The sequence below is a fragment of the Ranitomeya imitator genome, chromosome 2 (assembly GCF_032444005.1).
Source record: "Ranitomeya imitator isolate aRanImi1 chromosome 2, aRanImi1.pri, whole genome shotgun sequence".
NCBI classification, from domain to species: Eukaryota; Metazoa; Chordata; class Amphibia; order Anura; family Dendrobatidae; genus Ranitomeya; species Ranitomeya imitator.
In genome coordinates this window covers 108846285-108867647 of record NC_091283.1, presented here as the reverse complement: position 1 = coordinate 108867647, position 21363 = coordinate 108846285, and the positions used below count along the sequence as shown (strand labels likewise).

Here is a 21363-nt window from a genome sequence, read left to right as displayed (position 1 = left end):
ACATTCCCTGTTTTTACTCTTGTAAATATTCTAGGGTATTTAATAATCCGTATATATAATACAATATTAGTTATGACCCCATCCTATGCCTTGCCAAGAAACATGCAAAGATGTTTTGGATAGTTTACAGCATCACTGTGGGGCATTCCTGGACCGTCAATACTGCCACTTCAGTGGTTATGAATCCACTACCCACCGGAAGGAGTCACTGCATCCCTTTTATATCCGAGGGTACAAAAGGGGAAAAGGCAGGTGTTTCAGCGCTATTCCACTTGGAGATCGGATCATCCCTCAAAGTCCAAGCAGCTATATGCTGGTCTCGCTTTTCCGAACTCAGAAGCGGCCGGTATCTGCAGAGCACACAGTCCTCGGCATGTCAAGTCACATCCAGTCATTCCCGGGAAGTCCTCAGTGTGCATATGCCCCCAGTGAACTCCTCTGGAAGCACCATTCTCCCTTGACCACACATGCACCAGTGTGCTACATCACTTCCAAACGCAGAAGCGTCTCGCCAGGAGCAGAGTTACATCCCCTCCCCATTCCTGCAAATATAAGTGAGGACAGCAAATGCCAAATGGACAAGGGGACCATCGCTGCATATCCTGGGATGCCTCCTGCAACTCCAGAAAAAATGTCTCCAGGTATCTTCCAACTTCATCCCACATGGCTGTAGGTCTCCTCCCACAGGAGCAGGAAACCACACTGAGGCATGGAGAGGTTCCGCCTTTTTAATCTGTAGAATTCCCGTTCCTGGGGGCGGATACTCTGTACGGTGCGGTCAAGAGTGTAGGGGAAAATCCACAGTCCATATGTACACCATATATTTCTTTGTTTTCTGGATTAATTCACTCCAAAAGTAGCATTGTAAAAAAACATTAAAAAAGTATGAGCCCATTGCTAGGATATTGATGGCCTCTCTAGGATATGTCAGCACTATCAGACCGGTATGTGATACTTGTCACCCCCACCAACCTCTAAGCAGTGTGACAGTAGATTTTCTGTGTCGTACGTCCAGCTGCTCTCAGAGCAGATGACAGCTGAATAGTGGGGTGCCTGGTGTCGAAGGTCCTCCGATGAGATATTGATCACCTTTTCCTATTGTTCTATGTGGGCCTAATGCTTTAGAGGACACCACTGATTTTCTTTGATTTCTGATATGTGCATCCAACTAAAGAATGTTTTCTGCAATTATATACCATAAAGACAATGATACAAATAGTAGTACTGCAAGGTCAGACTTAAGAGAGCACAAAGTCTCATCCTTCATCAGACACATCTTAAGGTGCCTATACACAGACTATCAATTGCTGAACCTGGCAATATCAACATGGTTAGCCGACAGTCCATTACATCCAGGGGACATTGAAAGAATTGTCGAGTTAAGGATTCAGCATGTCAGATTTCGGTTTCCCAATCTTTTTTGTTTAACCCAAGTTAAGCCTTCGCCAGAGACTTCTAGAGGCGACAGTCTTAGGCTAGGTTCACTTGCGTTAACAGCAGCCCGTTCAACACATGCGTTATCGGGCTGCTGTTAACGCAAGTGCCGACATTCCATCGCGCTAGCACAGATTGAGCTAGCAGATGCTGTATCTGCGCTAGCAGTGACGGACCCGGAAACGCTGGAGCCCGCGTCCCAGGGTCCGTCACATCGTTATGGGCGTGCACTAGCGATGCGTCCGACATTGGGCATTATGGCGGCGTTATGCCGCGGTGTAACGTAGTCCGTCTAACAGACGCCACAGACGCAGTGTGAACAGACCCTTAGGCTATGTTCACATGTCCGGGAGTGATCACTTGGAACGGATCTAGCAGCAATCGGTTGAAAAGTTGTCTGAACAACTTTTTTGCCAGTCGGTTTTTAAGTAATAAAAAAAAAATGGAACCAGTAGTTGTTTTTTTGTGACATTGAAGTCTATAAAAAACAGATCTGCTGATTAGCCATGCGGTTTTCTTTCATTTGTAATGGATCCGTGTTTTGCCTACTGTAAGGAATTTATACGGTGAAGCTCTGACAATACAGAGCGCCAAATTCCCTAAATGGACAGCGGTAAAGGAGGACATGCCATGGGAGGGCGCTCACAGCAGACTGTTCAATGTATGAGCAGTATTAAAGCCGTAACGCACCTTACGGTTCCATCAATAACAAGTGCTCTCTATATCTCACCCGCTTGTGGCGGACATGTTTACAGACTTATTTACTTACCTTCCAACCAGTCACGGAGTTTAATTTCGCAGCACGTAAGAGGAGCGCCCACTCTACCGGTGCTGTAGTCTGACACTAAGAAAAAACGAAAACACTGTAAGGTGTATTACCGGCTCAGACAAGCAAGCAACATCATATGCACCAAATACATGCAACAGAGCAGAATACGGCTCAAAACCAGCAATGCATTCATCTATTAATCAGACATGCAAGATATCTACTAAGTGATGAGATTACAGCTCCATAAGTTAATCAGGGAATATGACCAATTAGTGTAAAAACATACACCCTAAACCAATCCACCCATGACGTGGCAAAATCACGCACACTTTATATTCTTCACCGCTGGCAATTGCATTTTTTAACCACAGGAAGTGACACACTAGGGTGTTATATTTTTACATCTAGGAAGTGGTTACTCCTCACACCAGTCATTTACTGTAAGCCCAGTACAAATGCCTACCTTCAGTAATGGTACCAGCCCCACAAGTCTCTGTTAGGCCATAACCTTGGCCAACTGGACAGCAAAAACAAATATTCATAAACCTCTGGGTCTGTGGAGATAGGGGCGCCCCGCCGCACAGCATCATACGGACGTTGCCTCCTAATAAAGCCTTCACTTTTTTGAAGAGCACTCTGTAAGGGAGAAAAGAACAGGCAATGAATGGGGACGTACAAGACAGTGCGCAAATCTCCAGGCACATGCAGTATTACAGTACAATTAGACTACGACTAAGAGCCACAATAGGAAACATCTAAAATTAATGGCTGGAGAAAACGCTTGTGCAAAGGAGTACTGAGAAACAGAAATAGCAGTGATGAGTGAACGTGCTGGGATAAGGTGTTATCTGAGCATGCTCGGCTGCTAACTGTCTGCGGCGTGCTCGAAAAACGTTTGAGTTCCCGCAGCTATTTGACAGCCGCAACACATGCAGGGATTGTCTCTTTGGTAATCCTTACATATTGCGGCTGAGCATGCTCCGATAACACCTTATCCCAGCACATTCGCTAATAATCAATAGCTCCTATCGGGGTAAATCCGGTCTGCAGATGGTACTCCGCCACATGGTATGTAGCCATAAGAGAGCTGACAATATTGTTACAATGTAGCCCTTACTTCTGTACCATTTCCATCACAAGTTCAGCAACAGCATTAGACTATGTTCACATGCAGCGCTTTTTTGCTGCATGTTATTCTGCAGCCAAAACCTCCTCTTGGCAATAAAAGCGCAGCATTTTTCATGACTTTTTTCTATTTTTTTTTTTTTTAGGTGTGGATTACATGTGTGATTAGTCTACAGTACAAGAGTAATAGTTAGCTGTATTATCAAAAATGCTGCAAAAAAAGTGTTTAAGAGGTTTTTTTTCACTCATGTATAAAAAATGCTGCATGTGAACATAGACTTATTACTGCATCCTTCGCCTCTGGCATTACTTACACATTACATAAGGGAGCATCGTATCCCTTCTTTATTTGCTCCAGCTTGTAGTCATAGCCCAGCTTGAACAGGGTTCTCTGGAAAACATTCATTTCTTGCACTTTGCTCATGACATTTTTGTAGATGCGATCCATGATTTCCTGTAAGAAAGATTAGACTAGTTCGTATTCCTAGAGGAAGGCATTGCTGCGGGATTCTAGTGTGAAATCAGGATCTAGAAGACAGATTCACACTTGAATGGTTGCCTGTGTAAGAAATATTTAACAATGTGTTTTCCAAACTGGCAGAAAAATGCAAAAAAAAAAAAAAAAAAAAAAAGCTGGTCATTCCAAAAATACCAAGTTTTTCCCTATCAAAAGTGGTCAACTTGCTGATCTATGGGGATAAAGCCGAGTGATCCTGAGAACAGAGCTCTGATCAGTGGTGATTAAGCTGGAGGTACATGATTGACAGCTGCTCCATACACAGTCTACGGGACTGCTGAAAATAGTCCCATAGAAAATGAATGGAGCATGCGCACCTCCAACTAATTCTAAGACTGGGCAGAGCGATTAAGTTAGGATCACTGGGGTCCCATTGATTGGACACAGTGCTTATGCTTTATTCTTGGATAGGGGATAACCATTTAAAATGGGTATAATAGTAATAGTGTTTTAACAAGAAGCAACTCTCCAATTTTGTTAAAATGTCTCAAACGTCTCTTGAAAATTACTTTTTTTTTCTTCTTCTTCTTTTGCAACTGATTGCCTAGGTTACTGACCACTGCTGCAGCCAGGTGTAGAGGTCGAACAAGTGTAGTGCATACAAACTCTTATTGAGCTTGTAAGCAATGCTCTGAAGCTGGCGGAGACCGCTGGTGTGCACTATCCGTTCCATATTCCAGCAAGTCTCAGAGCCACTGCGCTTCCGATGCTGCAGAGGTAGACATCTTCTTCTATAGCGGCATAAGGAACGCACAGTGCAGGACTTCAGAGCTTCATGCATTTCTTAAACTTAAATGACAACTGGCAGAATTGTGAAAGCAGCTCAGGACGTGAACACAGAATTCGGATCTGTACAGAATTCAGCTTTGTACGCCAGACTCTACAACTTGCACATACAAAGCAATACTTACAGGCACAGCCGCCATCAGCGTGGGCCTCAGTACACTACAGTCACCTTTACTTCCCTTCTTAATTTTGCTGGACTGTAAAGACAAAAAACAAGAGATGAGCAGTAGTTTAAAAAACTATTTACACGGTGTAAAGCCATTCACATGATTTGTGATCCACACCAGGGTATTTCGGGAGCTCCCCAACACACTCCTGACTTTTAAAGATACACCAGCATACAAATGGCAGAGAGCAGATCCCTAACCTCATCTGCATTGGCCAAATGGGACGGCTTTGACGTTAGAGCCAGACAATCGCCATCATTTTCAGCAAACAAGATTCCACTGTATAGATGAGATTAAGCCGCACAGCTCCTGCAGCATGGCGTTTACATATCATATTAACATCTCATTTCGCGGTCATCTGTAGACGTAGGATGAGTTATTGGTCAGCTATTCGCAGTAATAACATTTCTGGAATTTTGATTGTGTAAGAATTCCTGAACAAGTGAACAAGTCTGAGCCAATTCAGGGGGAATAAGGAGGATGTGGCCGGCTCCGTCACCAGTGCAATTCAGCACGGGATTCACCCTATTACACAGCCGCTGACATTTTCTAGTGGTCCATTGCCAAGTGCTAATGTACAGCTGTACGATTAGAGGACATTTCTCGTGTGCGGACGCCAGTTGGATCCCTTGTTGCTGCCATAGACTTTTTATAGCCTGAGACATGAGGCTTAAACACTTTGGTGGCAGAGGTGAGCGGACACATTGCGGGCCATCAGACCAGCTCCTCCTCCCACTACAAGGCACATTTGTCTCGGTCTGGGATGCCCATACAGGTGCTGGTTTTGGATTTATATTTATTAATGTAGAATTTTGTCTTCCCCCACTTTCTCTTTTTGTATAATACATAACTAATTTTTGTTCCAAAAACAACCACATTGCTCTGGTTATAGGCTTCCAGCTATGGTCCACAGCCGGCATTTCCCAGCACTGCTTTGACAGCGGTGTTGGGAGGAGCCGGTCAGGGGCCATTTTAAAGTATATATTTTCCCTGAAAAGTGGAGCAAAATATATAATTGGGTGAATTCATGTAGTCAGGATCAGACTCCTGCTGCCCGTTGTTTGCGCAGCATGAATCAAATGACCAGTTCCCTTTAAGTGTGTAATGCCTCACTACCCCTGTACTGGTGGGTTAGGAAGGTTGATCACACTAATGCATTACCCTGCAGATTACAGCAGCTTCCAAAAGCCGACTACTTGGTGATCAGCTCATTATTGGAGAATCTTCTGGAAAAAACACATTGTCCAAAATGGACAAACTTTTTAATCCAATGCTATTAACTGCTTAGTTAGATGGTCCCTGTCACCATAAGTGCGGTAAGTGATTGGCTTCGTAAGTCAAGTGTCAGTATGACAGTAGGACAATTGTAGCCAAGTTATTACTGAGGATATAAAGGGTGAATATAGGTTTCTTATTTTATCACATAAGATCACTTTTTTTTTAGGCTCAGAAATCTGACTTAATGAAAGCATACACTATACAAGCAGCTCGCCCACATTTTACAGTAGTATCGCGAGCCCCTCGGGAATCTCCGGCCATGTTCTGCATGCCACTCGGATAAGCACCCTGGAGCAAGATTATCGTTTTCAATTATTTACGTCCTCCTCGGCTGGCAAAGCCGGTCGTATTCTTCATGCTTAACTCTCACAGCTAGTTGTAGTGTAGCCGCATTACGCGCAAGACACAAAGCCTTTTATTCAACATGCTAGTCAATGAGTAAAGGTTTTACGCTGGGTAAATCTGGCATTGTGCCTCGAAGCGGGGACGGATGGCCAACTCTAGGTCAATGTATGAGAACAATAATCCGCTTCACTACAGGCAGGACATTAAGTGTTTAGTTCAGGAAACTTGTCAAAGTTATCCTACGCAACACACTAAAGCAAGCGTAAAAGGATACTGGGATCACGAGAAACAAAAACTACTGATGGCATAAAAAGAAAAGGAAAAAAAAAAGGAAAACCAATAAATTCATGTAACTGCCATCCTGTCCAAGGGCAAGAGAAGAATCGCAGTGATACATTGGGTTCCTATTAACCCTTTAATGGTGAGAGACTCTTCAGGCTCCTCACATTATAGGGGCTATTCCTATAACATATACTGACATTCTGCATTAATATACAACAGTCAACATGAGCAGGCAGATTCCTCTGACCACCTCAAACCCCCTGCAGACACCCAGCCAGGTGTCACCACTAGGTACGGACCTCCAGATAACACCGAGGTCCGGAGCAAAGTCTGTAGAGTCTCTCATTCAAGAGAATCAGTGTTTGATCAGAGTGTGCTCAGATTCTCAGGTGAAGAGAAGATGGAGGGAAAAAAAAAGTCTCCATCTTCTCCATCGTGGTGGTGTGACTGATGGGAAAAACAAGAAAAACCATAAATCCGGCATGTGCACAGCCCCATAGAGTAACAAAGGTTTAAGTGTGATCCGATGTTATGTCAGGTCACACAAACTAAAAATAGGCTCATCTGCATGAGCCCTAAGGTGTTTTTTTTGTTTGTTTGTTTTTTTTAAACTATGTACACTTTCAGGGGCTTATTTTTTTTCCTGCATAATAAAATTTTAAACCACTTGATCAAACCAAGCATGTGAGGATTCTTACAGCCAAGAAAGTCTGTGCACTTAATACTAGGCCATCCCTACGATAACATATAGACTCATTATGAAATGCAGCACTAAGAAGGCAAGAATCCATCTGAACGTACAGATATAAAAAGTGGCTGCGTTTCTCTATCTATATACCCTTACCTGGTCAGATAGTGTTAATGGAGAGGAGTAACCTATTCTACATCCATAGGTAACGCACGATATCTCCGCCGTCATCTCTAGCACATGTGCTAATGGCAAGTAACCTATATAGGTATCCTTGGGTCTGCAAAACATAAAATACTACATGTCTCTGGAATATTAAAAGCACACTAACAAAAAAACAGCATTGTGCTAACTTTTTAATGTCTACCAGGAATGTATACGTAGACAGCTGGGTGTCACCATATGCCCCATCAAAGGGCAGCATCGCTACACACTCTGTCAGGCTCTGGAGATGTACAAGCATTTGGCAACACTCTGACTCCAATATATTCATACCAGGAGGAACGGCACTGGCCCTTTTGTATTAAAGGTTTTTTTTATCGTTTAGTATAGGTAGGTTTATTGTATGCACGCCATATTAAATACAGCAAGACATCCTGAACCGAATTAGATGCCAAGAAAACAAACAAAAGCACCAAAACTTGGTGCATCATATTACACCCCCTGTGGAATGCGACCCAGATAGTCAATTATGTATCAGGCCACTACATAACAGTACTTTTTCTGAATATTCAACCTAGAATACCCATTAAAATTATCAGACCCTCAATGGGACAGACTAAGGCCGGGTTCACATTGCGTTAACAGCAGCCCTTTCAATACATACGGTAATGGGCTGCTGTTAACGCAAGTGCCGATGTGTCATCACGCTAGCACAGATAGAGCTAGCAGATGCTGTATCTGCGCTAGCGGTGACGGACCCGGAAACGCTGCAGCCCGCGTCCCAGGGTCCGTCACTCAATGACGGCACATCGCTAGCACACGCCCATTGTGGGCGTGCGCTAGCGATGCATCCGACATAGGACATAATGGCGGCGTTAACGGACTGCCTTACACCGCATTATGCCGCGGTGTTACGTAGTCCGTCTAACGGACGCCACAGACGCAGTGTGAACCCAGCCTTAAATAACTTCTAATGAAATATTTAACCACATATTACGCATCAAAGTATGAAAACGTACCCAAGTCCTGGTATCCGTTCACACTGTCCAGACATGCCAGCTATTAAGTTGCTGTGTACCATCATCACACCTTTTGGTCTGCCAGTTGAACCGCTGGTATACATCACCACTGCCAGGTCTGTGGGTAACGGTCGGCTGCATGGGTTGCTCACTAGAAAGTAAAAGGGACACAGACACTGTTCAGACATATAGAACTTACCAGCTGCTGTATCAGACATGCACAACTCTATAATGGACGCCGTGATTTGTTTTCCCCATCACTTCTAGGAACAGTATGGAGACAGGAGTGGAAAGTAACATGCCGGATTACCAGTGTGTCCCAGCACACTCCTGCTTACACCAACAAATCTCCTGCACCCAGGTTACACTTCAGGTACACATGCCAGGCCCTAATTGCAGCAGCTACCTTACTGCTGAACACCAAGGAGGTGTGAGGTTACCCAATCCCACCACACCCAATATTAAAGGGAATGATTGGGTTGGGAAAGAATGGCATCCTGCACAAGGGCTGAAAACTCTTGTGTTATTACACAATGCGGTAATAAAATCTCTTAATTGGGGGTCTCCGGTTATCTGTATATGTAAATTAAAAAAAAAAAGTACTGATGCAAGCACAGTAGGTGCTCTCAGTAAGTAATACAAAAAGTGTACTCTTGATTCCTGAGTAAAGTCTTTCACTCAATCCACATCGGATTGAGTCTGGCATCGGCCCCGAGCGCCTGCAATGTTGATGGCTTTGTGATTGCAGCTTGATGGATGCGGTATTCCGGCTCTCCTCAGTAGGTCCAAACTGATCGTCCATCGTTTACAATAAGCAGGAGAGTAGTGATCTGCAGAAAGCCACTACATAGGCCGGACGATCAATTCTGTACCCGCGTACAAGCCACTACTAAGGATCAAAAGGTTGGGAGTTTCTCAATAGCCGGCAATGTAGCCACACTTACAGTTCTCCTGCTTGGCTCCCAGCTCCTCCACCTCTTCTATGTTATGTATGTCTATATTTGTGGGATATTCAGACTTGTTGATGCTCTTCCCAACATAGATAATGTGCTTGATGTTGCTGACTTGTGACAACACACACTGAATGCAAAGAAATACAATATAAATACCAGTTTAGGACTTGTTAATACCAGACACTTAGTGGATCAGTAACAAACCTTCAGCTTGGTTTCTAGGAGCTCAGAGCTGGTGATGAGGTGAGTAGCTCCAGACTCGTTCAGCCCAAAGGCAACCGCGTCTTCTCCAAGTGTAGCGTACAAAGTGACCACTGCACAAAGAGCGAGAAATTAACACCTTATTCTACATCATTCTGCAACGCCACTACACACTGTGGAGCAAAGCATACACAGGTTACAGGGGTGTCTCCGACAATTTCTGGAAATATTTCCCATTAGGACATGGACATTAACACAGGAAGGTCCCCTACTTAGCACTCCTCCATGAATGAGTGTTTCCTGTCCACCGGCATGAGGGGCTTATCTACAGCATTCTGGAATGCTGCAGATAAGCCCCCGATGTATCCTAAAAGATGAGAAAAAGATGGTAGATTATACTCACCCAGGCGCGTTCCCGCTGTTGGTCTGGGTCTGGCGCCTCCCATCTTCATCCGATGACGTTGAGGGCACAGTAAAGTACTGCAGTGCGCAGGCGCCGGGAAAGGTCAGAGAGTCCCGGCGCCTGCGCCCTGCAGTACTTTGCTCTGCCCTCAACAGGGCAGACAAAGTACGCCTGCACCGGAGCCGTGGCAGGAAGACAAGAAGAGGACGTCATCTGATGAAGATGGGAGGCACCGGACCAACAGCGGGAACGCCCCTGGGTGAGTATAATCATCTTTTAGGATACATCGGGGGCTTACCTCACCCGCGATTTTGGGGGTGACAGGTTCCCTTTAAAAATACTTCATTATACTACAGACGCCGCTGCAGGAGAAGTGACAGTAACCACAACTTCCCCTGACAGTCAGCTGTTCTCTTCAGGTGTCAGGAGCGGGTCTTACAATGGAGGCATCTAGGTTTTCTCCAGAGAGCCCCTATAGGGCCATATGCACATTGGCTTTGGAGACTGACACATTGTCAAGTTTAATGGGAAGAAGAGCTCTGCATGGTGCACACTTTTGTTTCTGCACTCCCCTAGCCAAGAGATGAGGATTCTCTACAGGACACCCCAGCAGAGCATATGAAAGTAGGTTTTATAAACTAAATAACTATGAATTTTCTGCATTACCTTTAAATTTTCTCCCTTTTAGGGAAAAACACTGAGGTAGTTTACAAAAATCTTGGTAATACCGACAGCTTTACATCCCCGTAGAGTCTACCTTACTAGGGGTCAGTAAAAAGTCATAGGTCACAAAGCACTTGATGACTTCTGTACGCAGTCATGTATCGAGGCTGTATGAATTTTTTGGCAAAATTACTAAGACTAGCCTAGTATGCCCATGTACGCCATATGAGAAGTAGAGTAAGCCACTGCTATACACCTCCGGCTAATCTTCTAGAGATCAAAAGGATCAGACAGTTTAAACCAACATGTCTGGTCACCATTCCCCCTTGGTTTTCTGCAGTTGAGAGAGACCCCCAATAAATGGTCGACCAGCCCTGACAAAATTGCTGGGTTCAACCAATGTACATATCACTGGATATGGGTACAGCTTGAATGCCATTATTTCTACATCTACGGGGGCTTATCATGCAATATGCTGCTCGCAGTCACCCACTGTGTGGAGCGCTAGTCACCAGTGCCAAGGGTTGATATTACCGCTATTGGGCACTTAAATGGACCTTGGCCTCATTCCTAGGATTAGCAGGGATCCCAGATGTCACATCATACCAATCAGATTGCATTTTAGCAAGATGCTAGGTTTTAGGCTATGTGCACACGTTCAGGATTTCTCGCAGAAAATTCCTGAGAAAAAAAACGGACATTTTCTGCAAAAAATCCACATGCGTTTTTTGCCGCGTTTTTTTCCGGACACTTCCCAATGCATTTTGTAGTGGGAAATCCGCAAAAAAAAAAATGCAAAATTAATGAACATGCTGTGGTTTTTACCACAATGCGTTGTTTTCGCGGAAAAAAACGCATCATGTGCACAAAACATGCGGAATTCATTCTAAATGATGGGATGCTTATTGTATGAGGGTTTTTTTTTGCGGTTTTAGAGCATTATCGGGAAAAACCGCAACGTGTGCACACAGCCTTAAGCAGAGGGACACCCCTTGAAGAGCATATCAGATCAAAATGTTGTAGTAGAACACACCAAAACAGGAATTGAAAATGGACAGTGTCACCTACATTGCAGAATCATGAGGAACATGCAAAGAATATATGGATTTTGCAGGAGAAAACTGAGAAGTTATGTCAGCCACAGGCGACAAAGCCCCAAAGTTTAACATGTTATCTCACAAAGCAGCTTTACCAAGTAATGTAACCTCGTTGTGAGCACGTGGGGCCGCGTATCAGACCTGTAGTCACACGGCAGTATGGTGATGTTAGGATCTGGATCGCGGGGATTACATGACCTTTCATTGCTGTATTTTTAGACTCCTCTCTAAGCTTTACCGAGCTGCGGTTCTAGAAGATCTGTCACCGCTCCAGACACATCCGTTTTAGCAAATTCTTCATTCACCATAATATAACAATTGGAACATTTTTTCCTAAGATCTCCTGGGAATGTATTATTAAGCCCACACTTGGTAACACGGACCAGGACATACAATGTTAAATGCATCAATTCTCAGTTTCCAGGAAAATAAGAGAAACACCAAATGTCAGGCTGAAAAATAACATGTTTCACTTGAAAGAAGGGAGGACGCTGCTGCCCCATAGTGATGCCTTCAATCCCAGGAGAACTCTGTCCAGCGATATGGGGGGGATGGTTGGGAGGCCCCCATACACAGCAGATGTTCAGAGCTCACCTACAACAACAGGTTTTGCTGACGGAACTAATGTGATTGCAAGCCTGAAAAAGGGAACCTGTCATGTGAAAAACGTCCCCTGGACTGGGCAGGATGTTATAGAGCAGGAGGAGCTGAGCAGATTGATTCGTATTCTGTGGGAAAAGTTTCAGTATATCTTGCATTTTATTCACCGAAATCCTAGGGGTTTCTATGCATAAGAGTCCGGTGGGCGGTCCTACTAGTGACTGACAGTCCTCCCTCTATGAGGGCCTGCAGATACCTGTCAGTCACTAGTAGGACCGCCCACTGGACTCATGTATGCACAGCAGGGATTTTGATGAATCAAATACAATTTTATTGTATTCTCAGAATCCTATACATCATTGTGCTCAGCTTCCTCTCTACATTGTGCACAGATCAGACTGCATGTGTAAAGTGACAAGTTCCCTTTAAATCAGACATGTCTGAAGTAACAGGGCTGACCATCCACGTTACAGCAGGTGATCTAATGTCATCTAAATCTGCTGACAACACGGCGAGTAAGGGACTGCCAGACCCTCTCGGATATAGGAGACAAGCAGAACTCCGTTTTGCACCACACAAGCCATACTGGATCAGGTTACTCTGTGGACTTGTACCAGAAATCCTGAAGGACATAACCTAGTGAATGGGTGAGGAGGGGACACCATAGACTTAAATGGAAAATACATATATAAAACAAAAAACTGCATACGTATTTTTAACTAGTGGATCTTATGAACTCCTAACAGGACTATCAGCGTATCAAAGCTCAGAGAACAGGAAGTTTCCAAAACAAAGATTTAAAACAAAAAAAAAAAAAAAAAAGCAATAAAAACGCATGTTTGTTTTTTTTCTAAAACAAAACTAAAAACGTAATGAAAAAAAATGCAAGTAAACCAAATTGCTCACTATTACTTTATTACTAATCATTCTTGGCAGCGCTGATCCTATGTAAACAGGACAATGTATCGCTGCGAAGAATGGCGATTTCTTCAAGCAAATTTAAACTCAATTCACCCGATGAACAAGCATTTTTGTGCATCCAGCACGTGATCGACAACCTGTTTTCCCGGCCCGATATACAAGAAACGAGTGCTCCTATAAAGCAGACAATGTAAATGCGCCCTATATCATCCACAGCCACTAACTATCCATTGACTTTCCGCTGTGTACAGAATAGGCTGTGGGCACTTGGCCGGACTATTACTAAACCAGGTGCGATAAAATAGCTGCTATAAAAGTGAAGGGCTCAGAATCAGTTCCAGCCATCACTAATGTGATAGCTTATCTGTAGACTTAATTAGTGCTGATTACTTACAAGGAAAGTTGTACTTGAAGCATGCTTGTGCGGTGATCATCCACTCCGCCCTGGTCTCGCAGAAAATGGCAACCGTGCTCCTCGGTTTCAGGTCCAGCGCAGCCAGACCACTTCCAAGATGGTTCACTCTGGTGTTAACTTCTTCATAATTTAACCACTTGTATTCCCCTAAGATTAACTGATAGAACATAAGGAAATTACAAGATCTGAATCACAGGAGATATATAAAAGCAGTGTGGTTCTCTAACAAAACATGTAGAGTTTTGGTGCTCCATCTACTGCCTAGGCTCTCTTCACATTCGGGATGCCATGACCACTGGGATTCCAGTTAACAGAATGGAATTTGAGGTTCCCTGCACCATTTTCACCTTTTTTTGCTATTAAAATTACCAAAACCCCTGCAAAAACTTTACAACACAAGTGTGAGTGGAGCAGAAGAGGTTACAAAAAAAAATTACAAAATCTGCAGGACTGTAAAAACACGAATGCTGCACGCTTGTCCTCAGATATAGCCCGTATCTATTTTCATAAATCACATCTTACAGATATATAAATGTCCCAAACCATTCTGAATTGCACCCTTAAATGTACTGAAAAACATGACTTTTTAAAAAAAAAAATAATGTTGAATAAAAATGCAACCATGACTTTTTTTTATTTTGTTTTGACGGCATTCAATGTAAAAGTGACCTGGCGAAACGATTCTTCAGGTCAGTATGATTAGAGTAACATTAAAATTATACATATATTTTAAATTTAGTTGTGAAAAAAGAAATAAAAATCTGATGTTTGAAAATAAATATTTGGCGGGTGCCAGTCTCAGAGTTCCATAACTTTACTTTATTGATGGAGATGTGCAACGGCTTGTTTCCTATGTGCCGATATGATGTTTTTTAATGGGGTACATATGGCATGTTGAACACCTGTGGCTCACTTAATGTTTCTGCCTGTAAAAGGGAAATTGTCACTAGGATCACCCCTACTAAGTAATCTATATTGACTTGTAGGGCATAGGAAGCTGAATAAAGTGATACCTTAATATTTGTAATCTGATTTATTATTCCAGAGAAATCCACGTTTTTCTTATTATGTAAATAAGCTGTTAAGATCTCTGGGCCGGACATAGATCTCCCGGAGAACCTAACTCCAGAGATTATTTAAAACGAAAGGGGGCGTCCAACGTGGTCAGATAAATTTAGATGGGGCGGTCTATACAAAATGATTATTAACACAGTAGTGTCCTTACGCAGGATGCGGACTGCGATTGATGTGAGACAAATACTCAGACTTCAGACTCGTGCTCTCCTCATCCAAGGGCCTCTATGTAGCTGAACTGGATGCTCATGCAGTACGTTCACCCATGAATAAATATGGGATAAGAATCCGCATTTACATACCTTGTGCAGATTTTTCATGACAAGTCCGCACTGAAAATCTGCTGCAACTCATGTATCATGTGGAGTCTAGTAATGACTAGAGTTTAGAGATTACTAGTGAACCGATTAGCTAATTAGTCTAAAGTGAGCCAACGTTTAATCCCAAAATCTGCTGGTTTATCATGAATTGGACCCATCTTTATTCGCTGCAGCCAGGAACGGCACTAAACCCATTAAAGGCAGACGCATTAGGAACTCTTACCTTCTTAAAAACTTTGCCATTTGGTTGCTTCTCATTTTCCTCGCTCAGGATCTCCCTTGTACCGAGACAATCTTTCTTGGCAAATTTTGCCACTGCGTGTTGAAACAGTTTGTCCAAAGTGTCAGCTCCTGGAATGTCTATGGTGGCCAGGGAATCAAAGTGGGTAAGGGCCCGGTAGGGGCTTCCGATTTTCTCCGACACAGGCTTTGCTTTTATCCTTTTAGCCATAGCTTTTCTCTTCTTAGCATTGGTGAGAAAATACCACGGTAAAAACGTAAGAGTGCTGTACACAAACATTAAAAGGTAGACAGGCAGCAATACAAGAGTGCACACTTCTGCTTTAAGCTTCATGATGTCGATATTAATATGTCAGCTCGCCTCCAATCAATATTCTTTGGGTTCTTAAGGCAAATTTATAAAGCAGCGGCGGTGATTGTTTACCCAAGGAGGCAGCGCCAGATCACAAGCATTACTTATCGCTCTGCAGCAATACTACTGTTTGTTAGTCTTTGGAAGCCAAGACTTGTGAGATCTGTGCAGCCAGCCAGAAAGCAGAAAAGAAGAGAGAGAGAGGATACGTTAGTCACACTGTAAGTGAAACCTCTCTGCCCATTAAACATTAAAGACAACGTGAAGGATGCCAACATAACCAGGCTGTCAGTCAGGGAGAGGGCATGGTCTGGTCTAAAGCCTCCAACATGTTGCTCAGTCTCATGTGGAGAGGGCAAAAAGGACGCAAGCAGAATGTACCATGAGATACATCTGAGCGAAAAAGGTTAGTATTCAGGAAGCTAAATATTTAGTCTTTTTGCAAAACATGTGTCGAAATAGGGAAAAAGTGCTTAACCCCTCTGGTGCTATGACTGTGCGCACAGGAATGTAGTCGTCCCGTGTTAAATTCAACAGCTTTTTGACATCTCGAAGCTTTCAGAACTTTATTCTCGAGCGTCTTCTGCTTTTTCTCCTTTAAGATTCTAAGGATTTTATCGATATCCAGCCGCTTTTATGCACAGCGTACGAGCGACACGATTACCGAGCCGTGTGTGTTCTCCCACCAGGGAAAGAAGGAGTTAATGGGTGTTCTGGCATGTGCGCTAATCCTGAACAGGACGGCAGATGTATTTCCACACCACGTCATATACACAAGTTCTGCCTCTTTCGATAGATGTGCACGTGAATAGCGTGGCACGAAGTATCACAGCAAAGCAAAACAAAGAATCTAGGAACCAGTTGTCAGACCCAGTATTACTTTATAAGGGGGACCAAACACTAAAAGCCATGTCTAGAGCTTCTAAAATGGTTTAAATATCTTCACATCTTGTTCTAAAAAAAATAAAATAAAAATTACTTAAAGGGGATGTCCAGGACTACATTATTGACAACATTTCCTTAGAATAGATAATCGATATCAGCTTGATACCTGTGGGCACCCAAAGAAGCCGTTGTTTCCAGCTCCTGCAGCCTCAAAAAGTACATTTTACAGAGCTCCGGCACGGCACAGAGCCCCGGCGCGGCACAGAGCCCCGGCGCACGGTGTAGTGACTGCTCTTAGGCACTGCAGCTCAGCTCTAAAAGAAATACTTGGTATAAAGTGATACCAAGTATTTCTACTGGCTGCTGTTCATCATATCCCTGGACTAGAGCACATTTCTGACTTTTTTCCAGAAATTATGTTGAATGTATTGGGTTTCTCCAGGTCTTCTATCTTTTTAAACTGGTGTAAGAATGCTGACATTTTTTATACCTGATTTAAGACTGAGCATTTAGTAAATGAGGCAGAGAACACAGTCCTGGTTATGTTTGTTATCCAGTACAGAAATAGATAAGACATTACTACCCACACTGAAAATGAACAAAACACAATGTTTTCCAGCACAAAAGGTGTGAAGTGTACTGTGCGCACAAGAAAGAACAAACCCCCCCAGTGTGAGAGGAGCCCCATGGACAGACAGTGGATTAGTAGAAGCTTTATGCCACAGACACAGTGGGGCAATACCCAGCCTCTTTATGTGCCAACACGGAGATCACACCAGATAGAGGACAGAGGTATATAGGAAAGTGGTTCCAATTTAACCAGATTTTAGAACACAAAAATTAAGTTAAAAACACACAAGGACACAGCACCAATGTGCAACAAAGCTGTAGCACATGTCATCTAACAAGGCTAAAAGCAGGTCACTATCAGAGTAGGTGGCAGATCACAATATGATCTATTAGGCACAGTCAGAATCAATGCATTGTAAACATTATATTATTGTGAGGCATACTTATGTGTTCACCGATCAAGCGATAATATTGTGAGCTGTGTTTGGGCACAGAATATCCTGGATTGTGTTCTTTATCTCCAGTTATGGTTCCTTTATACAAACCCCCTTATAAATAAGCCAATTGTCTATAGTGATCACATTTTGCCATTAGGCTTTAATTCTACATGTAGTGCCCAAATAATACAGAAACCCCCAAGTTCTTCCCCACAAGTAATTGCCTTCTAAACCAGGTTTATTGGATTCACCATCTATACACAAATACAAAGTGCTACAAAGTGGGACAAGTAATAAATGGTAACCTGCCTTACTATACTAGTAATGATATGGCAAGTGCGGAGCTGTACTTCTACTCTTATATTGAAGAGCTGGAAGTAGACTTTACTAACCACTGCTTTCACCCAGAGGAAAGCATAAAAGTCCAGACACTTTCTATTTAGCCTCCAAAATAGATTTTATAGCGTTCGCTTTTAAGGAGAGGAGCGAGCAGGTGCCTGGCAGGGAACGGATCCTACTCCACCGGCAATGCCCGGCACATGCATCTATCTGGACAGCAGCTGCCACTGTGAACAGTTTACCCAGTAGGCGTGTTTTATGGATACATGAAAGGAGCACAAATACACGCTCCCATGTTATGGGAACCCTTAATGGCAAAAACAGGAAAATCCTGCTGCGTCACTCAGAACTACAAAGCATGGATTTCACTTGACATTTTAAAGGGATTTACTCAAGAAAGGAACCATCCCCATAACGACATGATTATACCGCAGCTAAGTAACCTGGCGTCTTCTATAATAACATACAACAATGGCCAAAACATGCAAACAAAAAGGAGCGTGGCGTACTTACAGAGGGGTCTGATCTGGATAGGTACTTTTCTGCAATCTACAAGAAGAAAGAAAAAAAAAAAAAAATCAAGTTTCAGACATTTATAGACACATTGCAAATATTTGGTTCAATATTAACTGGGAGGCATATAAAATGGTTGACATAGTAATATTTACACTGCCAGGTCAAACAGTCCTGACAAAGCTCTACAAACACCGCATATCGAAAGGTGAACTACTATCAGTTGACAGTAACCCCTCGCTATGGGGCACGGACAGGTCAGTAGCATCTCACATAATGTGCAATCTCCGCTTACTGCCCTAATAACCGGAGAGGCGATACAACCACAGGGAAATAGTGCGGGTGCTCAAGATGTGAGGGTGAAGCCACACATTAAGCGCAGTATTACCACATAGGAATGGTTTACACAGGTACCAGCGCACACATATAGAGTGCTAAACCTGCTGTACGAGCTGCCACCGGTAATCAGGTGACAGATGCCACATCATAAAAACAAACCTGCATTAGACAACACTTTATACTTGAACCCTAAAATGTTTGTTCAGAGGACGACTATAGCAGAAAATGTGCTACAACACAATATAGTATCTTACGTTACAAAGATGATGGTAACAAAAAATAATAAATAAATATCACTGAAAAGTAGGCAGAGATGCTTACCTGCCCAGGACTCAAAACAAATGCACTATCCAGGTGCAGCGGACCCAACTAATTAAGGCAGAAACACAGGTGCAAAACCAGTGCACAAAAAATGCCAATCTGCATATATCATTATTCACACACAAATGATGCAGAGCAACTGGCTTAAGGTACCGTCACACTGAACGATATCGCTAGCGATCCGTGACGTTGCAGCATCCTGGATAGCGATATCGTTCAGTTTGACACACAGCAGCGATCAGAATCCTGCTGTGACATCGTTGGACGGAGCAGAAAGTCCAGAACTTTATTTCGTCGCTGGATCTCCCGCAGACATCACTGAATCGGCGTGTGTGACGCCAATTCAGCGATGTCTTCACTGGTAACCAGGGTAAACATCGGGTTACTAAGCGCAGGGCCGCGCTTAGTAACCTGATGGTTACCAGCGTAAACGTAAAAAAACAAAAAAAAAAAAAAAAACCACTACATACTTACCTTCCGCTGTCTGTCCCCCGGCGCTGTGCTTCTCTGCACTGTGAGCGCCGGCCAGCTGGAAAGCAGAGCACAGCGGTGACGTCACCGCTCTGCTTTCCGGCTGGCGCTCACAGTCAGTGCAGAGAAGCACAGCGCCGGGGGACAGACACCGGAATGTAAGTATGTAGTGTTTTTTTTTTTTACGTTTACGCTGGTAACCAGGGTAAAAATCGGGTTACTAAGCGTGGCCCTGCGCTTAGTAACCCGATGTTTACCCTGGTTACCAGGGGACCGGCATCGTTGGTCGCTGGAGAGCTGTCTGTGTGACAGCTCTCCAGCGACCACACAGTGACGCTGCAGCGATCGGGATCGTTGTCTGGATCGCTGCAGCGTCGCTTAATGTGACGGTACCTTTATTGTTGATGGTAACTTACCTTACAATAAGTTTAATCCAATGGATGGTCACATATTGTAACGCAAGTTACCATCAGCTTAGTAACAAAACTTACTATACTGTGCGGTAACATAAGTTATCTATATTTCTTGTAATAAAAAAAAACTGTTGCTTTTAACTTGAGAGGTTAAAATACATTTTTTAAAGTTTGAGACTATGGTGTTTAAATACAATAAAAATAGTGCTTCTCCCGTTTACCAGAACAGAAATTTTGGCAGACTCATGAAGGACAATTGCCTTTCCCTTTTTTGTAACGCAAATTACCAAGTAATAACACTATTTTGTATTTAATTTTTATTGTTGAAAAATCAAACTGTTGAAATCTATTGAGAATAGTTTAGGCAATGTGCACACGTTGCGGATTAGGCTTAGGAATTTCTGGTGCGGATTCTGCCTTTCTTGGCAGAAAAAGCACCTGCGGATTAGTTGCGTTTTTTGTGCATTTCCGCTGCGGCTTTCTTGCGTTTTTTACCCCTGTGGTTTCTATAATGGAATGGGCACAAAAACGCTGCAGATTCACAAAAAAAGAAGTGACATGCTACTTTTAAACCGCAGGGTTTCCGCAGCGGATTTTCCGCAAAGTGTGCACAGCATTTTTTTTCTTATTGTACTGTACGTTGTACTGTAAATCACTTGCAGATCTGCAGCGTTTCTGCACCGCAAAAAAACGCTGCGGATCCGCAGAGAATCCGCAACGTGTGCACATACCCTAAATGTACAATATACATTCACTCCTTTTTGCACCTGCCTTCAAAGAACAGTCTGTAGCCAGTTTTTGGCTTGTGAATGTAACGCAAGTTACCCGGGAATGACCCTAGAGACCATAGATCATCTTCCATCAGATAAGACAACAGACATTTCCCAGAGAGGAAACAGTAGAAGGCTTTGTACTCCTCTACTCAACCTGAATGACACTATTCCTACACACTGGTGGCCACAGACAGAAGAGGCCCAATAGGTCATCGTAATGCATCAGGCCACCTGTTCTGGAGGTGAAAATGGGTCCCTTACATTTCAGAGCCCCTGTGTGGCAATGGTACATGTCCCCCCCTGCTCCTACACAATTAGGTCATCATATATACAGACTACTCTGAAGATATGGTACTTAAGCACCGCTCCAGCAAATTATTATTATTTTTTTTTTTTAAGAATTTCAGTGCTGGAGGGACACAAGCTCCTTGCACCTAATATTATACTCCCCACCCGCAGGCTTCTACTATCCCCAGTGCAGCTCCAACCCA

The 21363-nt window shown here is 43.3% G+C and overlaps 1 protein-coding gene across 5 annotated transcripts in view; it reads right to left on the bottom strand.

Moving 5' to 3' along the window:
* Positions 1 to 21363, bottom strand: part of ACSL4 (acyl-CoA synthetase long chain family member 4) — a 79658-nt gene that overhangs the window by 18743 nt on the left and 39552 nt on the right. For 2 of the 5 annotated variants that reach the window (XM_069747136.1, XM_069747135.1), the window contains exons 2-12: positions 18556 to 18591; positions 15443 to 15682; positions 13805 to 13982; positions 9730 to 9839; positions 9517 to 9652; positions 8573 to 8723; positions 7548 to 7671; positions 4757 to 4828; positions 3643 to 3782; positions 2667 to 2839; positions 2204 to 2278 (exon numbers count right to left, since the gene is read on the bottom strand). In XM_069747136.1, the coding sequence (XP_069603237.1) occupies positions 2204 to 2278; positions 2667 to 2839; positions 3643 to 3782; positions 4757 to 4828; positions 7548 to 7671; positions 8573 to 8723; positions 9517 to 9652; positions 9730 to 9839; positions 13805 to 13982; positions 15443 to 15670 (1387 nt within the window). In that variant the 5' untranslated portion in view covers positions 15671 to 15682; positions 18556 to 18591. Of the gene's footprint in view, positions 1 to 2203; positions 2279 to 2666; positions 2840 to 3642; positions 3783 to 4756; positions 4829 to 7547; positions 7672 to 8572; positions 8724 to 9516; positions 9653 to 9729; positions 9840 to 13804; positions 13983 to 15442; positions 15975 to 18555; positions 18592 to 21363 lie in introns of all 5 variants that reach the window. The other 3 variants (XM_069747139.1, XM_069747138.1, XM_069747134.1) reach the window with 2 other exon arrangements.